Here is a 25,886-nt window from a genome sequence, read left to right on the forward strand (position 1 = left end):
CAAACGCGGTGTGAAAAAGCCTAATGGAGCCACTGATCAGAGGCTGACTGCAAATTTCCATTGGCCCACCAGCTTCATGAGCCCGCCCACTGTCCCCAATCGGACACCGAGCTCGGCTGATCGAGCAATATCGATGTTGGGTTCCCGCTCCCAGTACCACGCGGCGGGGGTGGGGGGGGTGGGGGTCAGCACTCACACCGGATCCCAACACCGAGGATCCCAGCCCATAAGAGAAAATGCTCTCCCTCGCGTCTGAAAATGGCGGCTGCGGTTTTTAACCTTTATTTCTGTCAGACGGGTAATGGAGGGCGAACGGATGAGGGTGTCTGAGGATTTAGCGGTCTAATGTGGGTAGTGGGTTGGAGGGCATTGGGGGTTGTTTGGGTGCACTGATAGCTGGGGGTGAGCACAAACCTTTGCCCGAAGCTAATGTGCCCATCCCCATAACTTTAAAAAAAAATTTTGTGTGCCCAATTCTTTTTTTTTCACAATTAAGGGGCAATTTAGCACGGCCAATCCACCTAATCAGCACATCTTTTTGGGTTGTGGGGGGGGTGAGACCCACGCAGACATGGGGAGAATGCGCAAACTCCCCACGGACAGTGACCCGGGGCCGGGGTTCGAACCCGGATCCTTGGCGCCGCGAGGCATCAGCGCTAACCACTGTGCCACCGTGCCGCCCAATCCCCATAAATCTAACCAACACCTCAGACTGCTTAAGGCTGTAAGTAATCCATGTGTTCAGATTGCTGTCAGCAACCTTCAATTAGATCGCTGCCTCCTAATCAGGTACAGAGATCCATTGTTTTCTATATATAATAATCAGGGGTGTCAGGCAATGAACTAGTTGTACGGATGTCATTTATTCCTGTCTAGCGAATGGGGCCTGCCTTCAGCTAGCGCCTGGTGCTCTGTACCTTAAGCCTTCACAGCTCCTCTAAAATTCACGCCATTTCATATTTTTTCATCAGGATGTGAAAACCTTGGATTAATTGAAGTAAATATTATCAGCGTCCAGTGTTCTCAATTGATAGGCCAATCAGCGGAACGCACATACCCGTCAGGGTGTTTAAGGGAAAAGAAATTAGAAGCCAGATATAATGTCAGACTGAGACCTAGCTCCTCCGTGTCCTCTGAATCTTAGTCCATGTCCTGCGGAAGAGTTTCTACAGCCAACTAAAATCCACCTCCTCAAGGGCAATTAGGGATGATCAATAAGGGTTGCCTTTTGCCAGCGACGCACAGAGCCCACGAAGGAATTAGAAAGAAACGTGTCAAATTATGTGGCCACGGTGTCAAACCTTGTTCTGGCAAGGCTGCTGGGATGTTGGAACGTTTAACTAGAGTTGCTATATAAATGCATGTTGTTGTAAGCGTAACACATCCGTCTTGCCAGTCGTCTACTGGGATATTTTTAAAAATCTTTTATTTGCGCGTCGATGCACGAGTGGGCTCGCTCGCTTATTAAAATATGATTGGTCTTCCTGCGATTCTGCTGGTGCTCGGAAGTTATTAATATCTGAAACTAAATTGGATTGAGGTCAGGGGGGCTGAGTTTAGGCTGAAGAAACAGAATGTACAATTACTTTAAAAAAACTCCCTGTACATCTGGGAGCCTCTTGACTTGAGGAAACAGCCTCCCTGTTTGCAATTCACGTTGGAAATTTGAAAATTGTGTCCGTATGGTCGGAATTCCCACTGGAATGGGGAACATTAAAAATAAACTTCCGCAATCCAGGATGCTGCGGAGCTAATTGCTGATGTCCCAGTGCTGCAGAGCACTTAACAGCAAAGCCTCACCCACCCCCTTGCCCCTCCCCCAGGCAGTACCCCGAGCCATCTGCCTGTGTGAAGTGCCTTCCAAACATCTCATAATCTCAAAATGAACTGTTCTCTCTGCCGACCTTCACCTCCCCTGTCTGAATGTGTCAACGCCGCAGAATTGTTAAGTGGGCCGCTATAAGCACAGTTCACTTCTCCAAGCCGACAGTGTGTGTGTGTGTGTTCCTGCTCAGGAATTGTGCAATTTATCCGTGGCCTCTGCCAGCCTCCGGCCAAAGGCCGAGCAGAAAGCCCCCACGGAATTTCAGGACTGACAAAGTCTTCCCTCAGAACAAGAGCACAGAGGGGGATGAAATCCTCACCTTTCGTCACATGATGTCAATTGAATATCGGAAACGAAAGAAGCAAAGCAGCTGTTGAATTTTGACGCCGGACAACTACCTCGACTTCCTTTTGTTGACCTCAGAATGGATTTCCTTAAACCCCTTTAGGGTTACCCGTGACAGCAATTGCCCCCGGGGGCAGGGAGCAAAGGAGGGGGTGGGGGGCAGACAATGAAATCAATTGTAACCCCAATCAATCCAGGGCTATTTTGCCCCTGCCAGGCCAGCACTGTAACTATCCTGGTGACGCATGGGCCCAGCCTGGCAATGCCACAAAGGCGGACTATCACCGGGCGGTTGGTGGGAAGTGGGTGTTTGCATCAATTGATGCCATTCCATCAGGGGTCCGCAGTGCTGATGGTGCTGTTCTGGATGTTATCGGAATGGACCAGAACCCCAATCTTTTGTTAACTCCCGGACAGGAACCCATCATTTGCATTTTGTAAAACTGAGGAAATGTTACTGCTCCACAGGGGTGAGAACACAGAACACTGGACAGCTTTTATGTTATATCAAACTTTAATTTGAACACAGAATAAAACACAACAGCAACAAAGGAGTAGCTTACATTTAACCGTTACAACATTTTACTTGTTTTCCAACCCTGGGCGGGATTCTCCAATCCCGCGGCACAGTGCCCACGCCGTCGCGTTTTAGGACGGCGTGAACGGGCCACTCCCAGGAGTAATTCTGGCCACTACAGGGGGCCAGCACGGCACTGGAGCGGTTCACAACGCTCCAGCTGCCGATCCCGGCGCGAACTGGGCGCCGCGGGATCCGCGCATACGTAGCGGCTTCCTTCAACGCGCCGGCCCCGGCACAACATGGCGAAGGACGACAGGGGCCGGCGCGTAGGAAATGAGGCCCCCAGCCAGAGAGGCCGGCCCGCCGATCGGTGGGCCCCGATCTCGGGCATGGCCGCATTGGAGGCCCCCCCAGGGTCGGAGCCCCCCCCCCCCCCCCCCCACAGGCCGCCACCCGAACCTTCCACGCTGAGTTCCCGCCTGAGAGCAGGTGTGGACGGAGCCGGCGGGAACACAGCGTTTCCACGACGGCCGCTCGGCCCATCCCGGCTCTGCGGAGAATCACGTGCCGGCGTTGGGGCGGCGTGGCTCGGTCGCGGGGATTGTCCGGCCCGGCCCAGGGCTGGGAGAATCCCGCCCCCTGTCTCTGTATGGATATAAATATATTCCAATTAAGCAAACCCATATATATAAATACCACTAGTGAATAATAATCTTTATTAATGTCACAAGTCGGCTTACATTAACACTGCAATGAAGTTATTGTGAAAAGCCCCTAGTTACCACATTCCGGCGCCTGTTCGGGTACACAGAGGGAGAATTCAGAATGTTCAATTCACCTAACAGCACGTCTTTCGGGATTTGTGGGAGGAAACCGGAGCACCCGGACACCCGACACAGGGAGAGCCCAAGCTGAGAATCGAACCCAGGTCCCTGGCGCGGTGAAGCATCAGTGCTAACCAGTGTGCCACCGTGCTGCCCATAACGTTACCAATCAGGTTTTAATTGCCTATCTTGAGACAGTCTCTGGGAGAGAGTTATTTCTTTAGACCCAAACTGAACCCTGTCTATCCAGCTTGGTGTTCCAGAAGCAACTGACAAACCTGGCCCCTCCCATCAACTACGTCATCTGCAATCCAGAAACACACCACATTCTTGTGCCTTGTTGCAAAAGGTTACATTGCCCCAGCAAAAATCAATGATTCTCTCCCTTTGTAATCACAGCAAAAAAAAACCAAATACAAACTTTAAAATACAAAGATTTCTCACCTTCGTCACACGGAGGGGTCGACCCTCAACCTGAGGCCTGCGCTCACAAAGCTTTTTCACCACTGAATCGGGAGGCCTTGGGCCTCCACTTTGAGGCAAATCCTGGGTCTCCCATCTCTCCAAATGCAGACTGATTGACCGTTCTGTTGAATAGCAGTAAGCGTGACCCCGAGTTTCCGCTGGCCTGGCATTTGAATTCTCAATCTGGCTCTCACACTGATATCTCTGTCCTCGGCCCACTGCTCTGTTCCAGTGAAGCTCAACATGAGCTCCTCCTCGTCCGGTTTGGCACTTTAGAGCCCAGACTCAACATTGACTCAACAATTTCAGACCGTAAACTTTGTCCCCATATCGTGTGTCCTTTTCTTCGCATTACTCTTATTTTCACTTTCAGTCCACAGTACCTTTGCTCCAGGCATGTCTTTTGTTTTGTTGTTTCTTCTCTTGCCCCATCACCATTCCCTTTGGCCATGCAAGACTAACACTACTGACATTCAATCTCTCCTGTTTACCGCTCTATCTCAAACCTTCTTTTTGTCCTCTTTCTACCCGCCCTGTACTCAAAACGTATTATTTCCCTAACTTTTCCCAGTTCTGATGAAAGATCTTCGGGCCGAAACGTTAACTCTGTTCCTCACTCCACAGATGCTGCCTGACCTGCTGAGCATTTCAGGCATTTTCTGCTTTTATTTCGGATTGCCAACATCCGCTCTGTTTTTCTCCTGTTTCTCCAGCAGCGCTCACCTCTCCTGGTGGGGCAGCAACAGGCCTCCTGCTTCTCAGGCACACCCGCCATCCTTAACTGGATGGCGAATGCAGAGGTGGTCAGTTCAGCGTCTCCCTCACATGAAGTTGTTCCCTAGGGTGCGCTGAGGCCATGTGAATGCTCTGAACCTGTACGTGATCACAAAGTCACCGGCAAAATCAGCCCAGTGATTCTCGTTCCTTATGCCTGTGTAAGAGTGTGATAGGCAGAAGGGAAAAGTAGGCCTCTCCTGCACCAGATTTGTTCCCCTCACACCTCACTCTTGCAGAACCCTCCTGGGGCCTCCGCTTACCTTAAAGGTAAAGGCAGCCAAGTAACCTTCAGCCGCCAGAAGCCACGTAAGGTGCTCTGTATCTGGTGGGAAGTGCAACGGCAAAATGTTAACAAGACCCAGGAATTCAAAATTGTCCGCATCATCTTCCTGAGGCGACGGGTGAGGGGACGGGAGAGTTTCTAACTCATTCCATAACCAACTTCACTTTAGACGATGAACGTAGTCGCCTTGGCCTCTCAGGATAAACAAGAACTATACTAACCTAGCCAAAACCCGCCGAGAGTCCAAATCCTGGCACAGCCTTCAAGGTTACCCCAGTTTCTCAATCTCCAAAGGTGCTTTTAATAGATCACATCTGTAACATCTTTCTTCAGCTTTTTCCACTTTAATTTTTTCATCAGGATGTTAAATCTCCATTTGGGTCAGTCCTACTCTTCAAACATCAAAGACGTAGCTCAGGGGGATATACTGGCACACGTTAATATTACATTGGCTGACGACACTGCAGAATTGCAAAAGAGACCTTGATTATCCATAATCTTTAATTTCTTCACCAAACGTTTGTTAGGATACCGGCCGAGAACTCCAAACAATTCTTCTGTTTGTGAAAGTGTGAGGAAATGATGCTTCATCCTGGGAGTGCTGACTCTGACTGATGGATATCCTTCATGTTAAAACAAGCTTTCATTTAGACGCAGAACTAACCACATTGACAGCAAAGAAATAGCTTTATAATTAACAGTTAAGCAGGTCTTCTACCAAAGGGGAAAAAAACTTACTATCTACACGTGCCATTAATTCCAATTAAGCAATCCAATACAGTTCAAATGCCACTTAGAAATGAAGTTGACAAAACAGATTACTAGCTTAGCTGTGTAGAGACCTTTTGAAAGACTTCCTTTCAGCACATTTCTGTCTTACATAGAACATAGAACATACAGTGCAGAAGGAGGCCATTCGGCCCATCGAGTCTGCACCAACCGGCTTAAGCCCTCACTTCCGCCCTATCCCCATAACCCAATAACCCCTCCTAACCTTTTGTTTTGGTCACTAAGGGCAATTTATCATGGCCAATCCACCTAACCTGCACGTCTTTGGACTGTGGGAGGAAACCGGAGCACCCGAAGGAAACCCACGCAGACACAGGGAGAACGTGCAGACTCCGCACAGACAGTGACCCAGCGGGGAATCAAACTTGGGACCCTGGTGCTGTGAAGCCACAGTGCTATCCACTTGTGCTACCGTGCTGCCCACAAGTCTTGTCAGACTTTGCTATGGCAAAGTACAGTTCAACTTAAAATCTTAGAATAGACGGCAAAACTACAGGCAGACCTGGCTTCTCCCATTAATTCCATCATCTGTATCCCATTAAGTTCTATGACCTGCTTAGCTAAGAATAAATACAATCCCACATAAATTATCAGCACTCCAGGGAATCTTCAGCAATCATAACAACATCTAATTAACCCTTTAAGCAAGTAAATGGTTGAAAACAATAATTGCCCCACTCTTTTACGACAATTACAGCTTTAGCAAACATACTGTCTGTGTGTATTTTAAATCAGGGTTTTTTAATAATATTACTGCAACAAATATGAAATAAAATATACAACAATTTTGTACATTCCAGTCCATTTATGATCTCCTGGCTGCTGCATTTTTCCCTGTTGTTTAATTACCCTATTGGAATGCTGACCTTCACTGCAAGGGAGATGGAGTATAAAGGTGGGGAGGTCTTACACCAATTTCCAAGGTGAATGTCAGGAGTGGTCTCGAAATGTTAACTTTGATTCTCTCTGCACAGATGCTGCCAGACCTGCTGAGTTTTTATGGCTTGCTACAACTGTACAGGGTATTGGTGAGACCACACCTGGAGGACCTTGTCCAGTTTGGTTCCCTTGCTTAAGGAGGTCCCCTTGCGTTGGAGGCAGCCCAGAGTAGGTTCACGAGGTTGGTTTCTGGGGTGAAGGCATTTTCTTATGAGGGACATTGTGCAGGTCGGGCCATTACTCATTGCAATTTAAACAAATGGAAGTTGAACCCAGTGAAACATCTAAGATTCTGAGGTAGCTTGAAAGGATAGATGCTGAGAGAATGTTTCCCCTTGTGTGGAATTTAGTACTTGGGGCGGGGAGGCACAGCTTCAGAATGCCGGTAAGGCATCTCACATTTCAGACAGAGATGAGGAGGCACTAGTTTCTCTCAGGGAACCATTAGCACGATTCTCCGCTCCCGCGCCGGTTGGGAGAATCGCCTGGCGCGCCATTTTTCCCCGCGACGCCGGTCCGACGCCCTCCCGCGATGCACCCAAGCAGCGAGATTGGCCCCGTCGAGTTCTGCGCGGCGCAGGCCGTGGAATCGCCCGGGACACCCAAAATGGCGATTCTCCGCTACACCCGCTATTCTCCGGCCCGGATGCCTAAAACGACGGCTTCCCACCGGCGCCATCCACACCTGGTCGCTGCCGGCAGGAACAGCGCGGGAACGCGGGGGGGGGGGGGAGTGGGGCGACCTGTGGGGGGGCAAGGGGGGTTATTTCACCGGGGTTGTTTCACATCGGTGCCCACCGATCGGCGGGCCGGCCTCTCTGAAGGAGGACCTCCTTTCCTCCGCTGCCCCCGCAAGATCCATCCGACATCTTCTTGCGGGGCGACCGCGGGGAGGACGGCAACCGCGCATGCGCGGGTTGGTGCCGGCTGGCGCTGGCCAACCTGTGCATGCGCGGGTGACGCCAGTTAGGTGGCGGATGACGCGGCGCCACTTTTATGCGTCGCCAATGCCCGGCCCGCGCTGACGACGCTGATTTAGCGACACACCCCCCTGGGTTTCTTGCAGCCTCGATCCTCGCCCACTTTCAGGCCCTGAAACAGTCAAGATCGGGGCCGTTTTGCGCCGTCGTGAACCTCGACGCCGTGGGCACTTAGGCGCGGGAACGGAGAATCGCGCCCCTCTTACCCCGAAAAGAGTGGAGGCTGGACCATTGAATATATTCAAGACTGAACTAGACAGATTTTTGATCCACAAGAGAATCACAGGTAATGGGGGAACAGGAAAGCAGAGTTGAGGCCACAATCAGATCAGCCATGATCGTAATGAATGGCAGACCTGACTCAAAGGGCTGAATGGCCCCCTCCAGCTCCTATTTCTTATGTTCTACAAGATTACGCTGTAAACAGCATGGACTGGGTTAGCTGAATAGTCTGCTCCTGTGCTGCCTGCTTTATGGAAAACTACTTTGGTTCCTCTTGCAATCTCGACATTTTGGCTCACGGTCAATATTTCCTTTTTTCTAATATTGGCTTTAATTATTGTTATGACCCCTTGGGCACGGTCAATTCCAGCCCCACATGACCCAGAGTCGCACCACAGATGAAATTAACTCTTAATTTTTAAGAAATTCCCCCAAGTCTTTGGTTGCCCAGTAATGCCAGTCACCTGGGGCGAAATTCTCCCAAAACGGCGCGATGTCCGCCGACTGGCGCCCAAAACGGCGCCAATCAGATGGGCATCGCGCAGCCACAAAGGTGCGGAATGCTCCGCATCTTTGGGGGCCGAGCCCCAACATTGAGGGGCTAGGCCGACGCCGGAGGAATTTCCGCCCCGCCAGCTGGCGGAAACGGCCTTTGGTGCCCCGCCAGCTGATGCGGAAATGACATCCCCGGGCGGCGTCTGCGCGGGAGCGTCAGCGGCCGCTGACAGTTTCCCACGCATGCGCAGTGGAGGGAGTCTCTTCCGCCTCCGCCATGGTGGAGACCGTGGCGGAGGCGGAAGGGAAAGAGTGCCCCCACGGCACAGGCCCGCCCGCGGATCGGTGGGCCCCGATCGCGGGCCAGGCCACCGTGGGGGCACCCCCCGGGGTCAGATCGCCCCGCGCCCCCCCCCAGGACCCCAGAGCCCACCCACGCCGCCTTGTCCTGCCGTTCAAAAGGTGGTTTAATCCACGCCGGCGGGACAGGCAATTTATCGGCGGGACTTCGGCCCATCCGGGCCGGAGAATCGAGCGGGGGGGGGGCCCGCCAACCGGCGCGGCCCGATTCCCGCCCCCGCCGAATATCCGGTACCGGAGACTTCGGCAACCAGCGGGGGCGGGATTCACGGCAGCCCCCGGCGATTCTCCAACCCGGCGGGGGGTCGGAGAATGACGCCCCAGGTTTGTAAATGTAAATACTATTAACTTTTAATAACAATAACTATAATTAAGTAGGCAACAAGTACAATTGGTTAATTATTATCTCATTTCTAACCCCTCCCCTTAACTCATCCCACCCTCCACATACACACAAGACAGACAAACACAGGAGGGTGTAAATAAATACTAAAATGGAAGGATAAATGTCTCTGTTTCAGACATCTTCCAGTTAGATTCTTTCAGTCTAGGCCTTGAGTTGGATGTCTCTGCTTTTTGTCTGTGATGGTTTTCACTGTAGACCCTTCAGGATCTGCAGACACCTCTGCAGACTCAGAAACAGCAGACAGGAAACATTTGGGGGAAAGAAAGTGAGAGAGCAGCACACAGCCGCTCTTCTCAGCGTCCAGGAGCTTTTTGCTGGGTCGTCTGGAAAAAGACCCACCTAGCAGGACCCAATCACTGTCTGTTGCCAGGCAGGATGCTATCCTTGGCCATTCCATTGGCTACAAGCCAACCAATCGGAACTAAATCCCTCTGATCTCTCGGGTGCCAGAAAGTCTGAGTTCTTCCGTTCAAATTGCACATTGTACCAATTTGCAACTTTTGAGTTCCTTACGTCCTCTGCTCGACTTAAAGGTGTGTCTGCATTAAAGATCCATGGACCAAAATGGTAACTACAAAGTAAAAGAAATGGGAAAACAGGAAGGGTCTTACTCTATATTGAGATCTCTTTTGTACAAATCGCAAATCTCTTTTTTTAAATCTTTAAACCTTGTTTTTAGCTGTTTTAAAACCTCTATAATCAGATTTTATTATTAGCTGATTAATTGATTGTGATCCAGGTCTAACTATGTTTCCACTTTATTTATGGATAAATAATAATACATTTTTCATCTGCTCGATTCTTATACATTATTTCCCAAAATCCCCCTTTCCAAATTCTTGCACCAACACTTTGTCATTTTTGGCTTCACTCTTAAGCGGCATATTTTTAATTTAACTCTGGAGGGCTGATTTTAACTTGGGTTGTGAATTAGGGAGGGGGGGGGCAGGTTTGCGGTGAAGTCTGGGGCGAAATTCTCCTACCCGCCCCGCCACATTTCTGCCCCAACCGGCCGGCGGGATTCTCCGTAACACCGGCCGGTCAATGGGGTTTCCCATTGTGGGGCAGCCCCACGCCGTCGGGAAACCCCCGGGCGCCGGCAAAACGGAGACTCCCGCCGGCGGAGAATGACGCCCCTGATGTTTACAGTGAGCTGTCCCACAAAACGCAGGTGGAGATTCCGGGGTGGATTTTCACGACAGAGGCAGGTAGCTCAAGTCAGGAATCTCCTCACTCGAAAGGGCAGCCTCGGTTTAAATGTCCCCGTTAGACCCAACTTTCGCCCTGGGAGACTGGCTGCTGGATTTGGTCGAGCCCACCAGTCCTGGAAGCAGATCATAGGCAGGTGATAGCTGAGGTGGGCTGGTTCTGAGGGACTTCACCCCAGTTATTTCAATAGTCATTAGGTCTTAGAGCCCTTACCACTCACACCCTCAACCCCCTTACACCCCCATGCCACTGCCATCATAGGATCATAGAATTTACAGTGCAGAAGGAGGCCATTCAGCCCATCGAGTCTGCACCGGCCCTTACAAAGAGCACCCCACTTTAAAAAGCTTTATGTCATGACACTTAAGCAGGCCTTTTCCTCCCTTCAAGTATATTAATTTGTGACTCCCAAACTGTGGGTTAAGGCCCTTGGAACAGTCAAAATGGTGTCTGTTTGAACTCAGCTCCAGGTTCAAATGGAATAACCCAGTAACCCCCACTTAACATTTTTTGGGCACTAAGGGCAATTTAGCATGGCCAATCCATCTAACCCGCACATCTTTGGACTGTGGGAGGAAACTGGAGCACCTGGAGGAAACCCATGCAGACACAGGGAGAATGTGCAGATTCCGCACAGACAGTGATCCAGCCGGGAATCGAACCTGGGACCCTGGAGCTGTGAACAACTGTGCTAACCACTATGCTACCGTGCTGCCCTGCCAACCATGCCAACCCATGGCTCTCACACACCCCCATGTCACCTACATAGCCTCTCACCCAGTGTCCACCAAACGCAGACCTCAGGAACCGTGTGGCGATAAAAAGAAATAAACCTCCAGCAGTCTAATGAATACCCGCTCATACATATTCCCACTCAGAAACAAACCACTCAAAGTTCTTACATCTCCTCAAGTGGTTAATATTTTATTATAACAAACTAACCTCCATTTATACCCCACATGAAAGACAGCTAATCCTCTAATCCTTTCATAGCCTATTTAAATTGTCAATCAAACTGTGAACTCAGAACCTCTGCTGAGATATACAGCTTTTGAAACTCAGCCAAGAATTCCTAATGATTTAATAACAACCCTTTGGAAATGTCAACAAAGATTTGTGTTGGAACTGGGAAACAGGTGGTCATTTGTTTTCCTAACCTACACCAGATGACCTGTCAATCAAAACAGTCGGCAGATCGGCCAGGATTTTATGGTCTCTCCCACCTGTTGGAATTTTATGGGTGCATCGAAGTAAATGCCAATTTAAACTGGCCCGCCGCTACCACCGATCCATGTGGTGGAGGGGGTGGGGTGGGAGAGGCACATCGTGGCGGGACCATACAATTGTGGCCATGGTGTATTTTTTTACTTTCTCTGACAATCCTGGTTTATTTTTCAAGTTTGAAAAAGCGGGGATTTTAAAAAGCTTTATGTCATGACACTTAAGCAGGCCTTTTCCTCCCTTCAAATATATTAATTTGTGACTCCCAAAAACTGTAGGTTAAGGCCCTTGGAACAGTCAAAATGGTGTCTGTTTGAACTCAGCTCCAAGTTCAAATGGCCTGCTGAGTTCAGGTTTCCCTCCTGTGTGAGTCTCGCCCAGCCCCCTTCCCACCTATTGGCAAAAAAATGGACCTGTTGGAAACGGACGTCCCCCAGCCGGAAGGAGCTCGGCCAGTACAGGTGGAGCTTTAGCCTGCTCGTTAAAATGGCATGCCTATCGCAGTGATGTCATCGGGGTACAGGTCGCCTGCCCATGCCTCAATCCAGGGCAATAGAAACAGGCAGTCAGGAGCACTGTGGGTGTAACCTACCCAACATGGACTGTAGCGGTTCAAGATCGGGGCTCGGCACCACCCTCTCAAGGGCAATTAGGGATGGGCAATAAATGTTGGCCTGGCCAGGAATGCCCACGTCCCTTTACAGAATGAAAAATAAACATTGGGGACATGATATAAACCCCCCCCACCCCCCCCCCCCCCACCCCCACCCCCCCTCCCTCCAACCTCCCCAACCCAGCACCGTTCACCATGGGGCAGTGGATATTGAAATTGTTCCTTAAAGATTCCAGTACCTCACCACAATGTATACATTTACTTTTGTGGCAAGGATTGTGAGGCATCTGCCAAGCTCCAATAAGAAAGATCTTGCAATAACTTATGTTTTATCCGTCAACTCTAATATTCTCCTTTGATTTCCAGGTCTCTCATGACTTTGCAATCAACTTTAACGAAGAAAATCCAGAATGTGCAGGTAGGACCCAACACAAACATCTTGTGACAGACTCATAAATATCCTTGGCATTTCTCTGAGCTCCCAAAAGCCAAATGCAATGTGGTGACAGATGTGTGTTTGGAGATCTGGATGGGATTCCATCTCAACACGTCCTGATGTTGGACTGTTTTCCCTTCTCTCTCCCTTCCTTACTTTGAACACAGACATCGTGGGTGCGATTCAGCCCATTGAAGTTGAAGTCTGCTGGCGGGCGCGTTTAGTGGAGCGTTTCTCGGCGACTGCAGCCGGGTGATTCGCGATCGACCCCTCACCCGGCGCAGGGACCCATTTCCCCCATTGCGCCCGGCTCCACGCCACACCAGGCACCACGGGGTCGCTGAATCACGCCCCATGTTAACGAGCTCATGATACACAAGCCAACATTAGCTCTCAGTCGAATCACACACTATGATTCAAGCTACTTTCTCTTGTTGAGTTCATGATTCGCCCTAAGAACACTGCTACTGAGCATTACATCCCAGCTTGTGGTTTGCTCAAAGCACCAATGCCAATTCCACCTTTGACCTCAACATTTCATAACAATAATAATCTTTATTAGTGTCACAAGTAGGCTTCCATTTACGCTGCAATGAAGGTATTGCGAAAATCCCCTCGTCGCCACATTCCGGCGCCTGTTCGGGTACACAGAGGGCGAATTCAGAAAGTCCAATTCACCTAACAAGCATGTCATTCAGGACTTGTGGGAGGAAACCGGAGCACCCGGAGGAAACTCACACAGACACGGGGAGAACGTGCAGACTCCGCACGTTCTGTGAAACGTTTCCGCACGTTTCTATGAAAGACAGTGACCCAAGCCGGGAATCGAACCCGGGACCCTGGCGCTGTGAAGCAACTGTGCTAACCACTGTGCTACCGTGCCACCCTGCATACCAACTTGAAATTATAATACATAAAAAGACACAGAATGCAGATTTTGGAAACATGGAACCAAGAATACACAGTCTTGTTCACCAGTCTCTCTCGGTGATTCCGTTACCATGTTTATATGATCCACCCAAACTTCATCCCTTAGTTACTATAAACAGCGACCAAACAGCATGATCCAAAGTGGATGACTGACTTCCCATTCCTTCAGCTTCTCAACCTTTGCAAAGCATTCCTGACCTAAAAACTGTCTTAGCCCATCCTGTGCTGATTCCACAAACAGCCCGAGACATTGAGTGAGGCACAAGGGTTTTGTGAATCTTTGTTCCCACACCCGACACTTAGGAGTTTCAAACTGATGTAAGTACCGAAGAATATAGAAACAATCGCGTTTGCCACACACTCATTCTCCTCCCTGACTCTACTTTTCCACAAGGTATACAAGGGGTTGTCGAAGCCTATCAGAAGTGCCTACCAAAAATCCAACTTTATGGACCGACGAACATTGCTCCAATTATCCAAAAGGTGGCCAGTTCAGCTTCAGAGGAGATGCATACCAAGGAAGCAACGGTGAGCGCTCAGCAAGGATGATGCATGGTACACAACAGTAAACGGCCATCTCTTGTTTCTCCAAATAATAATATTAATAATCTTTATTGTCACAAGTAGGCTTACATTGCAACAAAGTTATTGTGAAAAGCCCCTAGTCGCCACATTCCGGCGCCTGTTCGGGTATACTGAGGGAGAATATAGAATGTCCAAATTACCTAACAGCACGTCTTTCGGGACTAGTGGGAGGAAACCGGAGCGCCCGGAGGAAACCCACGCAGACACAGGGAGAACGTGCAGACTCCGCACAGGTAGTGACCCAAGCCAGGAATCGAACCTGGGACCCTGGCACTGTGAAGCCCCAGTGCTAACCACTGTCCTACTGTGCTGCCCCGTAGGGCGTAATTTTCCCCTTTGGCCCACAGACCAAAAGTCGCTGGTCGTAATGCTTCCCTGAGCCTCTGGAGACAGGTTCATGGAACATAAAAGATCACAATTTTCTTTAATAACTGCTGCTCATTAGATTAAAGATGCAGCAGTTCTCTCTCCAGGGGTAAATATTCTCCATGAGCTATTTGCATGATTTCTGTTATTTCAAAAAGGTCAGTGGCTTCATTAAAATAAAGTTTAGACTTTGTCCTCTTCGTCCTAGACTCTCCAAGGAGCAGAATTAGGGCTCGGATTCTCCATTTGGGAGACTAAAGGCTCCGCTGTCGGGATTCTCCGCAGCCCGGGGTTTTCGTGAAGGCATGGCGCTGCCCACAGTGGGAAACCCCATTGGCCAGCCGGCAAGGCGGAGAATCCCGGGGGCGCTCAGCACCAAATATCTGGTGCGGCGGGGCAGAGAACCCGCCCTCTGTTCTCCCGCCAGAGCTGATTGCACTAGTTTAACGATCCCCTTGTGGTCATAAATGAGCTTGCAATTCCGTATTCCTTGCCATGCAATATGGGAGGCGGTGGCGTAGAGGTATTGTCACTGGACCAGTTAACCAGACACCCAGAGTAATGCTCTGGGGACCCGGGTTCAAATCCCACCACTGCAGATGGTGAAATCTGAATTCAATAATGAAATCTGTAATTACAAGTCTAATGTTGACCATGAAACCATTGCTGATTGTCATAAAAATCTATCTGGTTCACTAATGTCCTTTAGACAAGGAAATCTGCCGTCCTTACCTGGTCTGGCCTACATGTGACTCCAGACCCACATCAATGTAGTTGCATTTTTTTTTCAGTTAAAAAAAAAAAATTTAGAGTACCCAATTCTTTTTTTCCAATTAAGGGGCAATTTAGCGTGGCCAATCCACCTAACCTGCACATCTTTGGGTTGTGGGGGTGAAACCCACGCAGACACGGGGAGAATGTGCAAGCTCCACACGGACAGAGACCCAGAGCCGGGATCGGACCTGGGACCTCGGCGCCGTGAGGCAATAGGGCTAACCCACTGCGCCCCCGTGCTGCCCTAATGTAGTTGAATTTTAACTACCCCCTCAAGGGCAATTAGGGGTGGGTTAGGTCCTGCGATACCCTGGTCCCATGAATGCATAACAAAAATACTAATTTATGCAAGGTGTGGAATACGAGAGAGTTCCGGGGGGAAATCACGATATCGGGCTACATCTTGAGCAGGCGAGCTGATAGTGGGGTCCCACGGCCGGCACCCCCCACGTATTGGAAATCGACCCCGACCACCGCCCCCCCCCCCCCCACCGCACGGCAACCCCTCCACCGCATGGCATTCCCCCTCCCCCAGATAGCTTGGGTGCTCTCTCATACCCCCAAGTACAGGGGTGACCTGACCCGCCCCCCACAGAAATCTTGGAATAGGGGGCCCCTTGGGACCCCTAAAATAGGCAGACTCCCCTGGAATGTCTGTAATGGGATGATCCCCAGGGACCCCTGTCAAAGGGAGCCCCCAGGGACCACTGTTATAGGGTGACCCCCACCAAGGACCTCTTTAATATGGTGACCCCCCATAGGAACCTCTGTGATAGAGGGACCCTCCACAGGGACCCCCTGCCTAAGGAGCCACTTCCACAGACCCCCCCCCCCCGACACACAGAACCACACACACATAGACCCCCCTCCATAAAAGAGACCTTTGTCTGGAAGCTAGAAAACAATCCGGACAGGGCTGTGCGAAGCATTACAGCTGTAATACTTACCTTGCAGCTCCATGTGCCTGCATTGCGTTCCCACAGATTCACTGTCTGCAATCCACTTATGGCTTCCAAATAGTGGTTTGTGATTGACAGCTCATCACAACCATCTGTGCTTTGATCATTCATATCCCTTCACAGCTCAGTGGCCTAAGTGGTGAAACACCAATGTTTGTAAACATTGCCCACATCAAAGAAAGGTAAGTGCAGTGAAATCACGTGCTTGAGTGGTTGGAATGCACTTAGTGCAACTTACATCTCTTTGAGTGGGTGCTCTCTTTGGGTTTTGAAGGCTTCATTTATAGCCAGTAAACGTAGCTTTGATGATCTTGCAGGCATTGCGAAAGCGCTCGGGGCAACTGGATCGCCTGCCCTGATATCCAAGACGGAGAAGCCTTCTAAATTCCGGAGAACATAACCGTAGTTTGTGCAACCACACAGAGCAGACATATACATGTAACTGGGCCCATGTGAAGGTAGTATGAGGAATGCTGGATGACAATGAGGAAATTGGTCGCAGACAATTGTATTGATGATGGGAAAACTTTGTTCAGTTCCATAATCAACATGAAATAAAATCAATTAAAAAGCAACATTGGTCTTTTGAAGAGATTCATTGGGGTAGGTGAGCTGTGAAGATAGCCAAAAAGCCAAATTTGCAAGACTTCCAAAGGCAGCATTATGCGTGTACCAAACTTCAATTCATCAGAAATGATTTCCGAAATGCTGATGGAATAGGGAGGAAATAGGTTTGCGTTACTGGCTAATACATTTAACAGCTATTTAACAGCTGACTGAGGTCCCGGCTGCTTCCTGGAGCTTGGAATGAAGCCAATATCATTCCATTATTTAAGCGGAACTAATTATGAATTTTATGTGTGTGAGTTCTGACTGTAACATCCTGATTCATCCGAAACAATAACCCCTGAGACCTGAGATCTCTGCTCTCCCCGAATTCAGTCACCATGCCTTCAGTGCATGGGCCCCAACGTCTTGAGTTCCCTCCATAAACCTTGTCCCTCTCTACCTCACTTTCCTCTTTTCCTCTTTGGCCAAAATTTCAGTTTGTTGCCCTAATATCTCCTGAGGTGTCGCGGGGGTTGGGTTGGAGGGGGGAGGGTCAAATTTTGCTTTTTCGTTCCTGTGAAGAACCTTTGGGTATTTTGTTACATCAACGGTGTTTATAAATGTAAGATGTTGTTATTGTCAAAGTGATTCATCCAATTATATTGAAGCCAATGCCTACATCATTTTACAAGCCCCAATCTTTTTCCCCTTAAGGCTATAGAGTGGAACATAAGAACATAAGAACTAGGAGCAGGAGTAGGCCATCTGGCCCCTCGAGCCTGCTCCGCCATTCAATGAGATCATGGCTGATCTTTTGTGGACTCAGCTCCACTCTCCGGCCCGTACACCATATCCCCAAATCCCTTTATTCTTTAGAAAGGCATATATCTTTCTCTTAAAAACGTTTAAAGAAGGAGCCTCAACTGCTTCACTGGGCAAGGAATTCCAGAGATTCACAACCCTTTGGGTGAAGAAGTTCCTCCTAAACTCAGTCCTAAATCTACCTCCCCTTATTTTGAGGCTATGCCCCCTAGTTCTGCTTTCCCCGACCAGAGGAAACAACCTGCCCACATCTATCCTATCTATTCCCTTCATAATTTTATATGTTTCAATACGATCCCCCCGCATCCTTCTAAACTCCAATGAGTACAGTCCCAGTCTACTCAACCTCTCATCATAATCTAATCCCCTCAACTCTGGGATCAACCTAGTGAATCTCCTCTGCACTCCCTTCAGTGCCAATATGTCCTTTCTCAGGTAAGGAGACCAAAACTGAACACAATACTCCAGGTGTGGCCTCACCAACACCTTATACAATTGCAGCATAACCTCCCTAGTCTTGAACTGGAGATGTGCATACATTGAGTGTTTTTGTATTTTTCCACTTAAGGGGTAATTTAGCGTGGCCAAACCACCTACCCTGCACATCTTTGGATTGTGGGGGTGAGACCCACGCAGACACGGGGAGAATGTGCAAACTCCACACGGACAGTGACCCGGGGCCGGGATCGAACCCGGGACCTCGGCGGAGTGGGGCATCTTGGGGATAAAACAGATACATTGTGGATACAAATTTGCAAGTGCAATATTCCCAGGTTTGCTTAGGACATGAAACATTTTGGGAATGTGAGTGATGAGGATGATGTTAAGAGGCATGATTGTGCTTTAGAAAAATTGAGTGAGCGGGCTAATACATGGCAGATGCAGTTTAGCGGATTTGCTTCCGCACTGGGAATGGCGGAAGACCACGGCCTCTGGTGCGGAACAATGGCGTGCCCCCACGGCACAGGCCCACCCACGGATCGGTGGGCCCCGACAGCGGGCCAGTCCACCATGGGGGCACCTCCCGAGGCCAGATCCCCCCCCGCGATCCCCCAGGAACCCCGGAGCCCGCCCGCGCTGCCAGGTCCCGCCAGTAAGGGACCTATTCTAATTTACGCCGGCGAGACCGGCTACAGATGGGCGGGACTTCGGCCCATCACGGGCTGGAGAATTTGGGCGGCCCCGGCGCCCATTGAGTCGCGCCGGATCCCGCCATTCTCTGAGGCGGACGGTGCGACTCACACCGGGCCGGTTTTTGGGGAAGGGAGAATTGGGAGGAATGCGGGGGCGGGATTCACGCCGACCCCCGGCGATTCTCCCACCTGGCGAGGGGTCGGAGAATCCCGCCCATAGTTTCCAATGAGGGAGTGCAGTGGAGGTCCACCAGACTGATTTCTGTGATGGCAAGATTGTCGTATGAGGAGAGATTGGGTCAAATGGGCCTCTATTCACTGGAATTTAGAAGAATGAGAGGGGATCTAATTGAAACGTATAAAATGCTGACAGTGCTGGACAGGCTGGATGCAGAGATGTTGTTTCCTCTGGCCGGGGGGTCAGATAAAAGGGGTGACAGTCTCAGGCTATGGGCTTGGCAGTTCCTTTCGGACTGAGATAAGGAGAAATTACTTCACCCAGAGGGTGGTGAATCTGTGGAATTCTCTACCACAGGAGGCTGTGGAGGCCGAGTCACTGAATATAGTTAAGAAGGAAAGAAATCGAGTTCGAGACTCTAAAGGTGTCGAGGAGTATGGGGAGAGAGCGGGAGTATGGTGTTGAGATACAGGATCGGCCATGATCACGTTGAATGGTGGAGCAGGCTCGAAGGGCCGGGCGCCCTGCTCCTGCTCCTGTGTTTGACGTTTCTATTGCTGACAAATTTAATAAATTGACAGCCTACTTTTGGGCCTCCAGTAAATTAACTACTCCATCCAGGGTGGTTGTCTAAAATAGGCCATTCCATATGTTCATTAAAGTCCCTACATAACAGACCTTAATGAAATGCTTTTCCAAAGGGGGAAGCAAGGTGTTGGTGCAGAATCCAAATGCAGGAACACACGGTGGGATAGGAATGAACAAAGGTTTATTACGGGATGCACAATAATTACAAAAGCAACAACTCCTCTCCCCAAAGGGCCACCCTCCCCGATCGGCACTCAGGTCAGGGTTTTAATACTGAGTCCCCCTTGTTAAGGGGAAACCACACACCCAATTACCTGGGGAGTTCATAGCCTGTGGTGAAGGCGGGGAATCTTATCGAACATAGTCCTTGGCCACCGATGGGGTCGGCGGTTGGGTCTGCTCCTTTCAGAATTTTTCAACTTTAACTAAACATTCCCTCAGGCCGCTTACTCTCTGACCTCCCCACCCTCACCTGCTGGCCAGATCTCTCTCTATTCACCATAGCAGCTCCTCGTAAATCTTTGATCAAATCATCCCGTGGCCTCCTAAATTCCAGGGAGTACAACCTGGCTTGGCGTAGCCATGGAGAGTTGGCTTTCGACAACCAACCGGGCCTAACTGAGGGCTGTATGGAGAGTGCGAGTCCTCAGTGGGGATATCAATAACGGACAACCGCAGTGTTGAGAGGCTTTGTTCAGTTATGTAAGAGGAGACTTGACTACAGGATCCAGGTGAGGCTTGGGAGTTACAACCTCAGCCCAAGCGAGGTGAGTTTATGCCAATGTCCAAATGCAATCAGGGCTATAGAATCAGAGGGCATAAGAAAACGATCACACTGGATAAAGGGCGTTCCCCTGCATTTGGAGTGGAAGCAAATTAACATGCAGATACAGCAAGTAATGACGAAGGCAAATTGCATGTGCCTGCCTTTATTACAATGGAGATAGGAAGTCTTGCTATAATATTATGCACCAATCTTGGAGTACTGCGTCTAATTTTGATCCCCGTTCCTGAGGAAGAATATATGTCCCTCTGTACAGGGGCAACAAATGCACACAAGATTGATTGCCGTGACGTGAGGGCAATGTGGACCTGATTGAGGTGTACAAAATCACGAGGGACATAGATAGGATGGATAGAAAGGAACGTCTCCCCTTAGTAGAGGGGTCAGTAACCAGGGAGCATAGATTTAAGATAAGGGGCAGGAGATTTATAGGGGATTTGAGGAAGAACATAACAATAATAATCTTTATTATTGTCACAAGTAGGCTTACATTAACACTGCAATGAAGTTACTGTGAAAAGCCCCTAGTCGTCACATTCCGGCACCTGTTCAGGTACACTGAGGGAGAATTCAGAATGTCCAATTCACCTAACAAGCACGTCTTTCGGGACTTGTGGGAGGAAACCGGAGCGCCCGGAGGAAACCCACGCAGACACGGGGAGAACGTGCAGACTCCACTCAGACAGTGACCCAAGCCGGGAATCGAACCTGGGACCCTGGCGCTGTGAGGCAACTGTGCTAACCACTGCGCTACCGTGCCGCCCATTTTCACCCAGAGGGGGGTGGGAATCTGGTTCTCTGCCTGAAAGGGTGGTGGAGGCGGGAACCCTCACAATATTTAAGAAGCATTTCAGATAAGCACTTGAAATCCCGTAACACGCAAGGCTACAGACTGGAAATGGGGTGAGAATAGATAGGTGCTTAATGGCTGATGCAGGCGCGCTGGGCTGAAGAGCTGTAAACTCGATGACTCGATGAAATTTAGTAGAATGGACCTGTGCCCTCTGGAGTTTAGGAAAATGAGAGGTGATCTTATTTCAAAGTATAATCTGTGCTTAATTATAACTAGTAATAATACTCACCTCTCAATGTAACCTACAATTCCGAAGCTGAGAATCTGTTTGTATTTTCCATGACCACGGAGACTTAGTCAGGTACGTGTTGAATCGCGCATCAGGTACTTGGGGGAGGCGTTTAATGAGTGTTGTACTTGCGTGCAGCGGATTGTTGAGCTATTGCTTTTACTTCTGTATGATGGGAATTGCTTATTATGGGATGTCCTGTTTGCCCATTCGATGGCCTCCTGAGATTCCGAGTGGAGAAATGCGGCGCCTCCTACAATTGATCTTATTGGGCAGGTTGCTGCGATGTGCTCCGTGGTCTGGGACTCATGGGCACAACCAAGTCGCCCCTCATCTTCCACTAAGGTAGCAGACACTGTCCACACCCTGAGCGGATTTGGTTCAGTGATGCCTGTTGGGGGAAATTCTCCCCCCATCGGGAGAACAGAGTGATTCCCATTGGCACCAGCAGCAACCCCCAAAATGCCATGAGATGGCACTTAGAAATATTTCTACCCCCGATTGGGTTTTCAGTGCCATTCCGTGGCATGCCGGGGTTCCTGCGGCAGCTGGGAGGGACAGGACCTAATCTCTCTGACAATTCAGGCTCCTCTGAGGTAAGAGTGCCATTTTTAGGGGGCGCCTGAATCTCAGAATGCTGCTGCAGGCTCCCTTGGATTTCTGGGAAGGCCCCCCTTCAGCTCTCTTTCCTCCCCAGTGCCCTCTTCAGCCATCCACCCCCCCCCCCCCCCCCCTCCCATTCGCCCTCTTCAGGGCATCCCCTTGGCAATGCTTGGCTTGTATTCTGAAGGGTGGCAAGGAGCTGAGTACCCTCCCTCCAATTGCCGCCAATCCGAGGAGGTCCTTCACGGGAGGTGGGGGACAGGGGGACTTGTGCTGGGCTGGAGGGGCTCAGATCTGGCGTTTTCCCCGGGATGGGGGTGGTTTACTGCTCTTCTCATCTACAGCCTTTAAACCCTTTAAACAGTCTGTATTTGGGAATTAAAGTTCGCTCGCAATAATGTGAAAGTGTTTCCATCTGGATCCCTGAACCCTTTAAGAGGTCTGTCAGTCTGCCAAGTTCAAAGACCTTCAAGTTGAAGGTAAAATTAAAACACCCTTTAATGTGGTGGGTGTCGTGTTGGGTGCTCTGCTACACAGACGAACCAACACAGTTGTGGATGGTACAACTAAGTTTAATTACTAACAATATTAGCATTTGTAAACTGGTTACTGTGGTTCATTCATTACCCTCTAACCTGTGGACCCAGCCCTAACACTATCTTGGCGAGGCACTCAGCACATGGTGAATGTCTGAGTGGCTTGCTGTGAGCTCTGTGCCCTGAGCTGTCTCCTGCTGGAATGAGCGGGAAGTGTCGTGTTCCCCGTTTTATAGTGTGTATGCTCTTGCCTGTGATTGGCTGTGATGTTGTGTGTGTGTTGATTGGTCCGTTGATCTGTCCATCAGTGTGTATGTATGTTTGCACCATGATGTTTGTCTGAATATCATGACAGTGGGAACCTTTGAAGTGGTTTTCTCAGTCAATTTCATTGCCCTTTAAAGTATTGAAGACCTTTTGCATGCCTCGAAGGCTAAAAGCTTTGAATTGCATTGCTCAAATTCAATTCCATGTACAATTGCCTCCTAAAAACTTTTGATTGACAGGTCGAGGCAATTTCAAAGGGAGGATTACTGTTGTTTATTTGTATAGCTCTGCAGGGATCCATTAACTCAGGAGAACAAATGGTTTTCTAACCACAGGGTTTTTTTTATGAGACTGCCTTCTTGTTCACAAATGCTTGCTAGAAATAGCTGGTGCTGCTCCCCGCCTAGTAGTGCCAGTGTTGACACTGTCAGTGTGCCAGGGGGCAGTGCCAGACCACTGACCTTCACTGTCTCTGACCACCCAGGGATTCCAATGGATTCTGAGTTCCCTTGGAATGGTCATCACATCTAGTCTCGGTTAATGGAGACCAGTAGGGATTCCCGCCAGCCTCATGCTGCTCCTGCAAGGGCGGAGAATCCTGGGAGTCGGGAGACCCCGACTTGGAATGGACTCAGCATATTTACACGTTCACACCGCATCCGGTACCGCGTGCCGGGGAGTATCCGCACTCTGTTCGGTGCCAGGCGCAAGCCCCGTTTAGGGGCTCTCCTGCAATTCTAGCAGGAATAGTGGGATGTGTGCCGGGCGCAACGTGGGCAGAATATCGCCCCATTTCCTTGGAGGGAGATCGGAGCCCAGGACCTCTGCTGTTGGATCAGTGACGAGGTGTCCGTTGTTTATGCTGCATCCATCCCATGATTCCATCCATCCAGAGAATGAGTGGACCGTTGCTTTGCCAATATTAGCTCGTGGCAGTGGAACTAACTGTGGCTGTGTCCTCACCTCTGAACCAACTTACGGCTGACATGTCGATCACCGATTTGGGGATCAACATTTTTTTTTAAATCAGCATGCCAGAAAGAGTGAAGGTAATCCCACATCTTAACTGTTCCACCCCCAGCTCCTCCCGGTTTCCATCAGAGTGTGGCAAGGGGTGGATGGGGAGGTAAAATGCTGCCGTGCATGTTGTTAAGAGGACCCGAGCTGATCGGTGAAGCAGAAACCAAAACACGGAGCTTTTCTTTAATGAGAGGCTTGTTCAATTGCGCAGCTCTCGTACCAAAAAACAGTGTCCCGTCTGTGCCCTCTTTATACATACTCAAGGGCAATTAATACCTTCACCAATTACTCTTAACATTAACAGTGTAATTTAGATGGACAAACCTTAAAAATTTAATTGACAAGACATTAGCATGTGTGACCTCCAAAAAATCCACACAATTTATAAATGGTAACAGTTGGCAATGGGTTAAACAGGAACATTCTGAATCTCGATTAGACTGTTTTAATATAACGGGGTATAAAACGTGGAACTGAGAACATGGCATTGGGTTTACGTAGAAATTGAAGGGAAATGTTCCCTCTGGGCACCAAGTTTGGAAAAACAATCTTTACATTCTCTGCCAACAACTTGGTGTTTTTGGTCCATGTAAACCACAGAGGGAATTTTCCTCATTAATATCCATACAGAAGACAACAAAGAGAATCTCAATTTTCTTCTGATAATGATACCAAAGTTTAAAACAGAGAATTGAAGTGTTTTTTTGAACAAGGCTTTGAGGAGCGTACGGGGCAAGGGGATTCATTGGATAGCTGAACTAAGGAGCTAGCATAGGCTGAATGGCCTCCTTCTGTGCTGTATCGCTCTGTGATTCTAAATGTGCTTCTTTTCTTTGACAGCAATACTTCATCCTTCTGATTCTGACAGATGGCGTCATCACTGATATGGCAGACACCAGGGATGCCATTGTCCACGCCTCTCACCTCCCCATGTCAGTGATCATCGTGGGGGTCGGAAACGCTGACTTCAGCGACATGCAGATGCTAGATGGGGATGACGGGATACTCCGCTCCCCGAAGGGGGAACCCGTTTTACGAGACATCGTTCAGTTTGTGCCATTTAGGAACTTCAAGCACGTAAGTGGAGATGTGGAGCCTCAAGGGCAGGATTTTGCGTTTCGGGTCGGAATATGTGGGAGGGATCATCTGGCAGTGATCTTTCCCGAATTGGCCAAATAGCGGCCAAAGGATCCCACTGTTGCCCTTAGGGAACTAATATAATCGCCACCTAGTGGCATAGAGCGTCACTACTGCTGAAAAGAAAGACAGGCTGCCGAATCTTTTCATCTTGCAGGACAAATGCAGAATGTCAAATTTCAAGCAGTTGAAAAGGGTGCTGATTGGTTGACAAGTCGACTCTGATTGGACGAGGCGTTGCCATGGAGCAGGCAACAAGGAACCAGAGGCCCCCCCAAGCTCCCGGGTAATTCAAAAAAGTGCAAGGCTTGAACATGTTCCTTTTGTTTGCAGAGAACAGATCCCTGAGTATGAATGTATGTCACTTCTAGCAAGCGTAAACGAGCCACAAAAGGAGCTCAACTGATTATTTTAAATCAGTCGTCAGACTAATTATTAGAGCACTCAAGATCCACAAAAGCTGCCCAAGCACGGATCATTTCAAATTTGACATTCTTGCATTTGCCCTGATGAGTGCAAGATGAAAAGCTTCAGCAACATGTCTCTTTTATGAGAAAAATGATAGTACCAGAGGACTAACACCCTGTAACCTCTCCAGTCCAGAAAGCTTAAGGCCAAGTCATTTTGGGATTCCAGAGTTTTCGGGATCCGCGAATGGCGTTAGAATAACGAACTGCAAGTGCATGAACTGGAGATTGCTGCAGTTATAAATATTTACCTGAAATGTAGAGCAGCGATAAAGCGTTATAAAGCAGTAATAGTTGTTTTACTTATGCAAGTATTGTATCTTCCATGTCTCTTCTCCCAAAATACGAGACGCCCTGAGGTGGGCTTTAAACATTCCTGGACAACTGGGGCTGGGTA

The 25,886-nt window shown here is 49.4% G+C and overlaps 1 protein-coding gene across 8 annotated transcripts in view; it reads left to right on the forward strand.

The window, feature by feature from the left end:
- Nucleotides 1-25,886, forward strand: part of LOC140425604 (copine-4) — a 620,467-nt gene that overhangs the window by 568,846 nt on the left and 25,735 nt on the right. For 7 of the 8 annotated variants that reach the window (XM_072510092.1, XM_072510095.1, XM_072510090.1 and 4 more), the window contains 3 exons: nt 12,640-12,691; nt 14,034-14,167; nt 24,726-24,962. In XM_072510092.1, coding sequence (XP_072366193.1) covers nt 12,640-12,691; nt 14,034-14,167; nt 24,726-24,962 — 423 coding nt within the window. Of the gene's footprint in view, nt 1-12,639; nt 12,692-14,033; nt 14,168-16,640; nt 16,899-24,725; nt 24,963-25,886 lie in introns of those variants that run through there. The other variant, XM_072510097.1, reaches the window with a different exon arrangement.

Source organism: Scyliorhinus torazame, chromosome 6, assembly GCF_047496885.1.
Source record: "Scyliorhinus torazame isolate Kashiwa2021f chromosome 6, sScyTor2.1, whole genome shotgun sequence".
NCBI classification, from domain to species: Eukaryota; Metazoa; Chordata; class Chondrichthyes; order Carcharhiniformes; family Scyliorhinidae; genus Scyliorhinus; species Scyliorhinus torazame.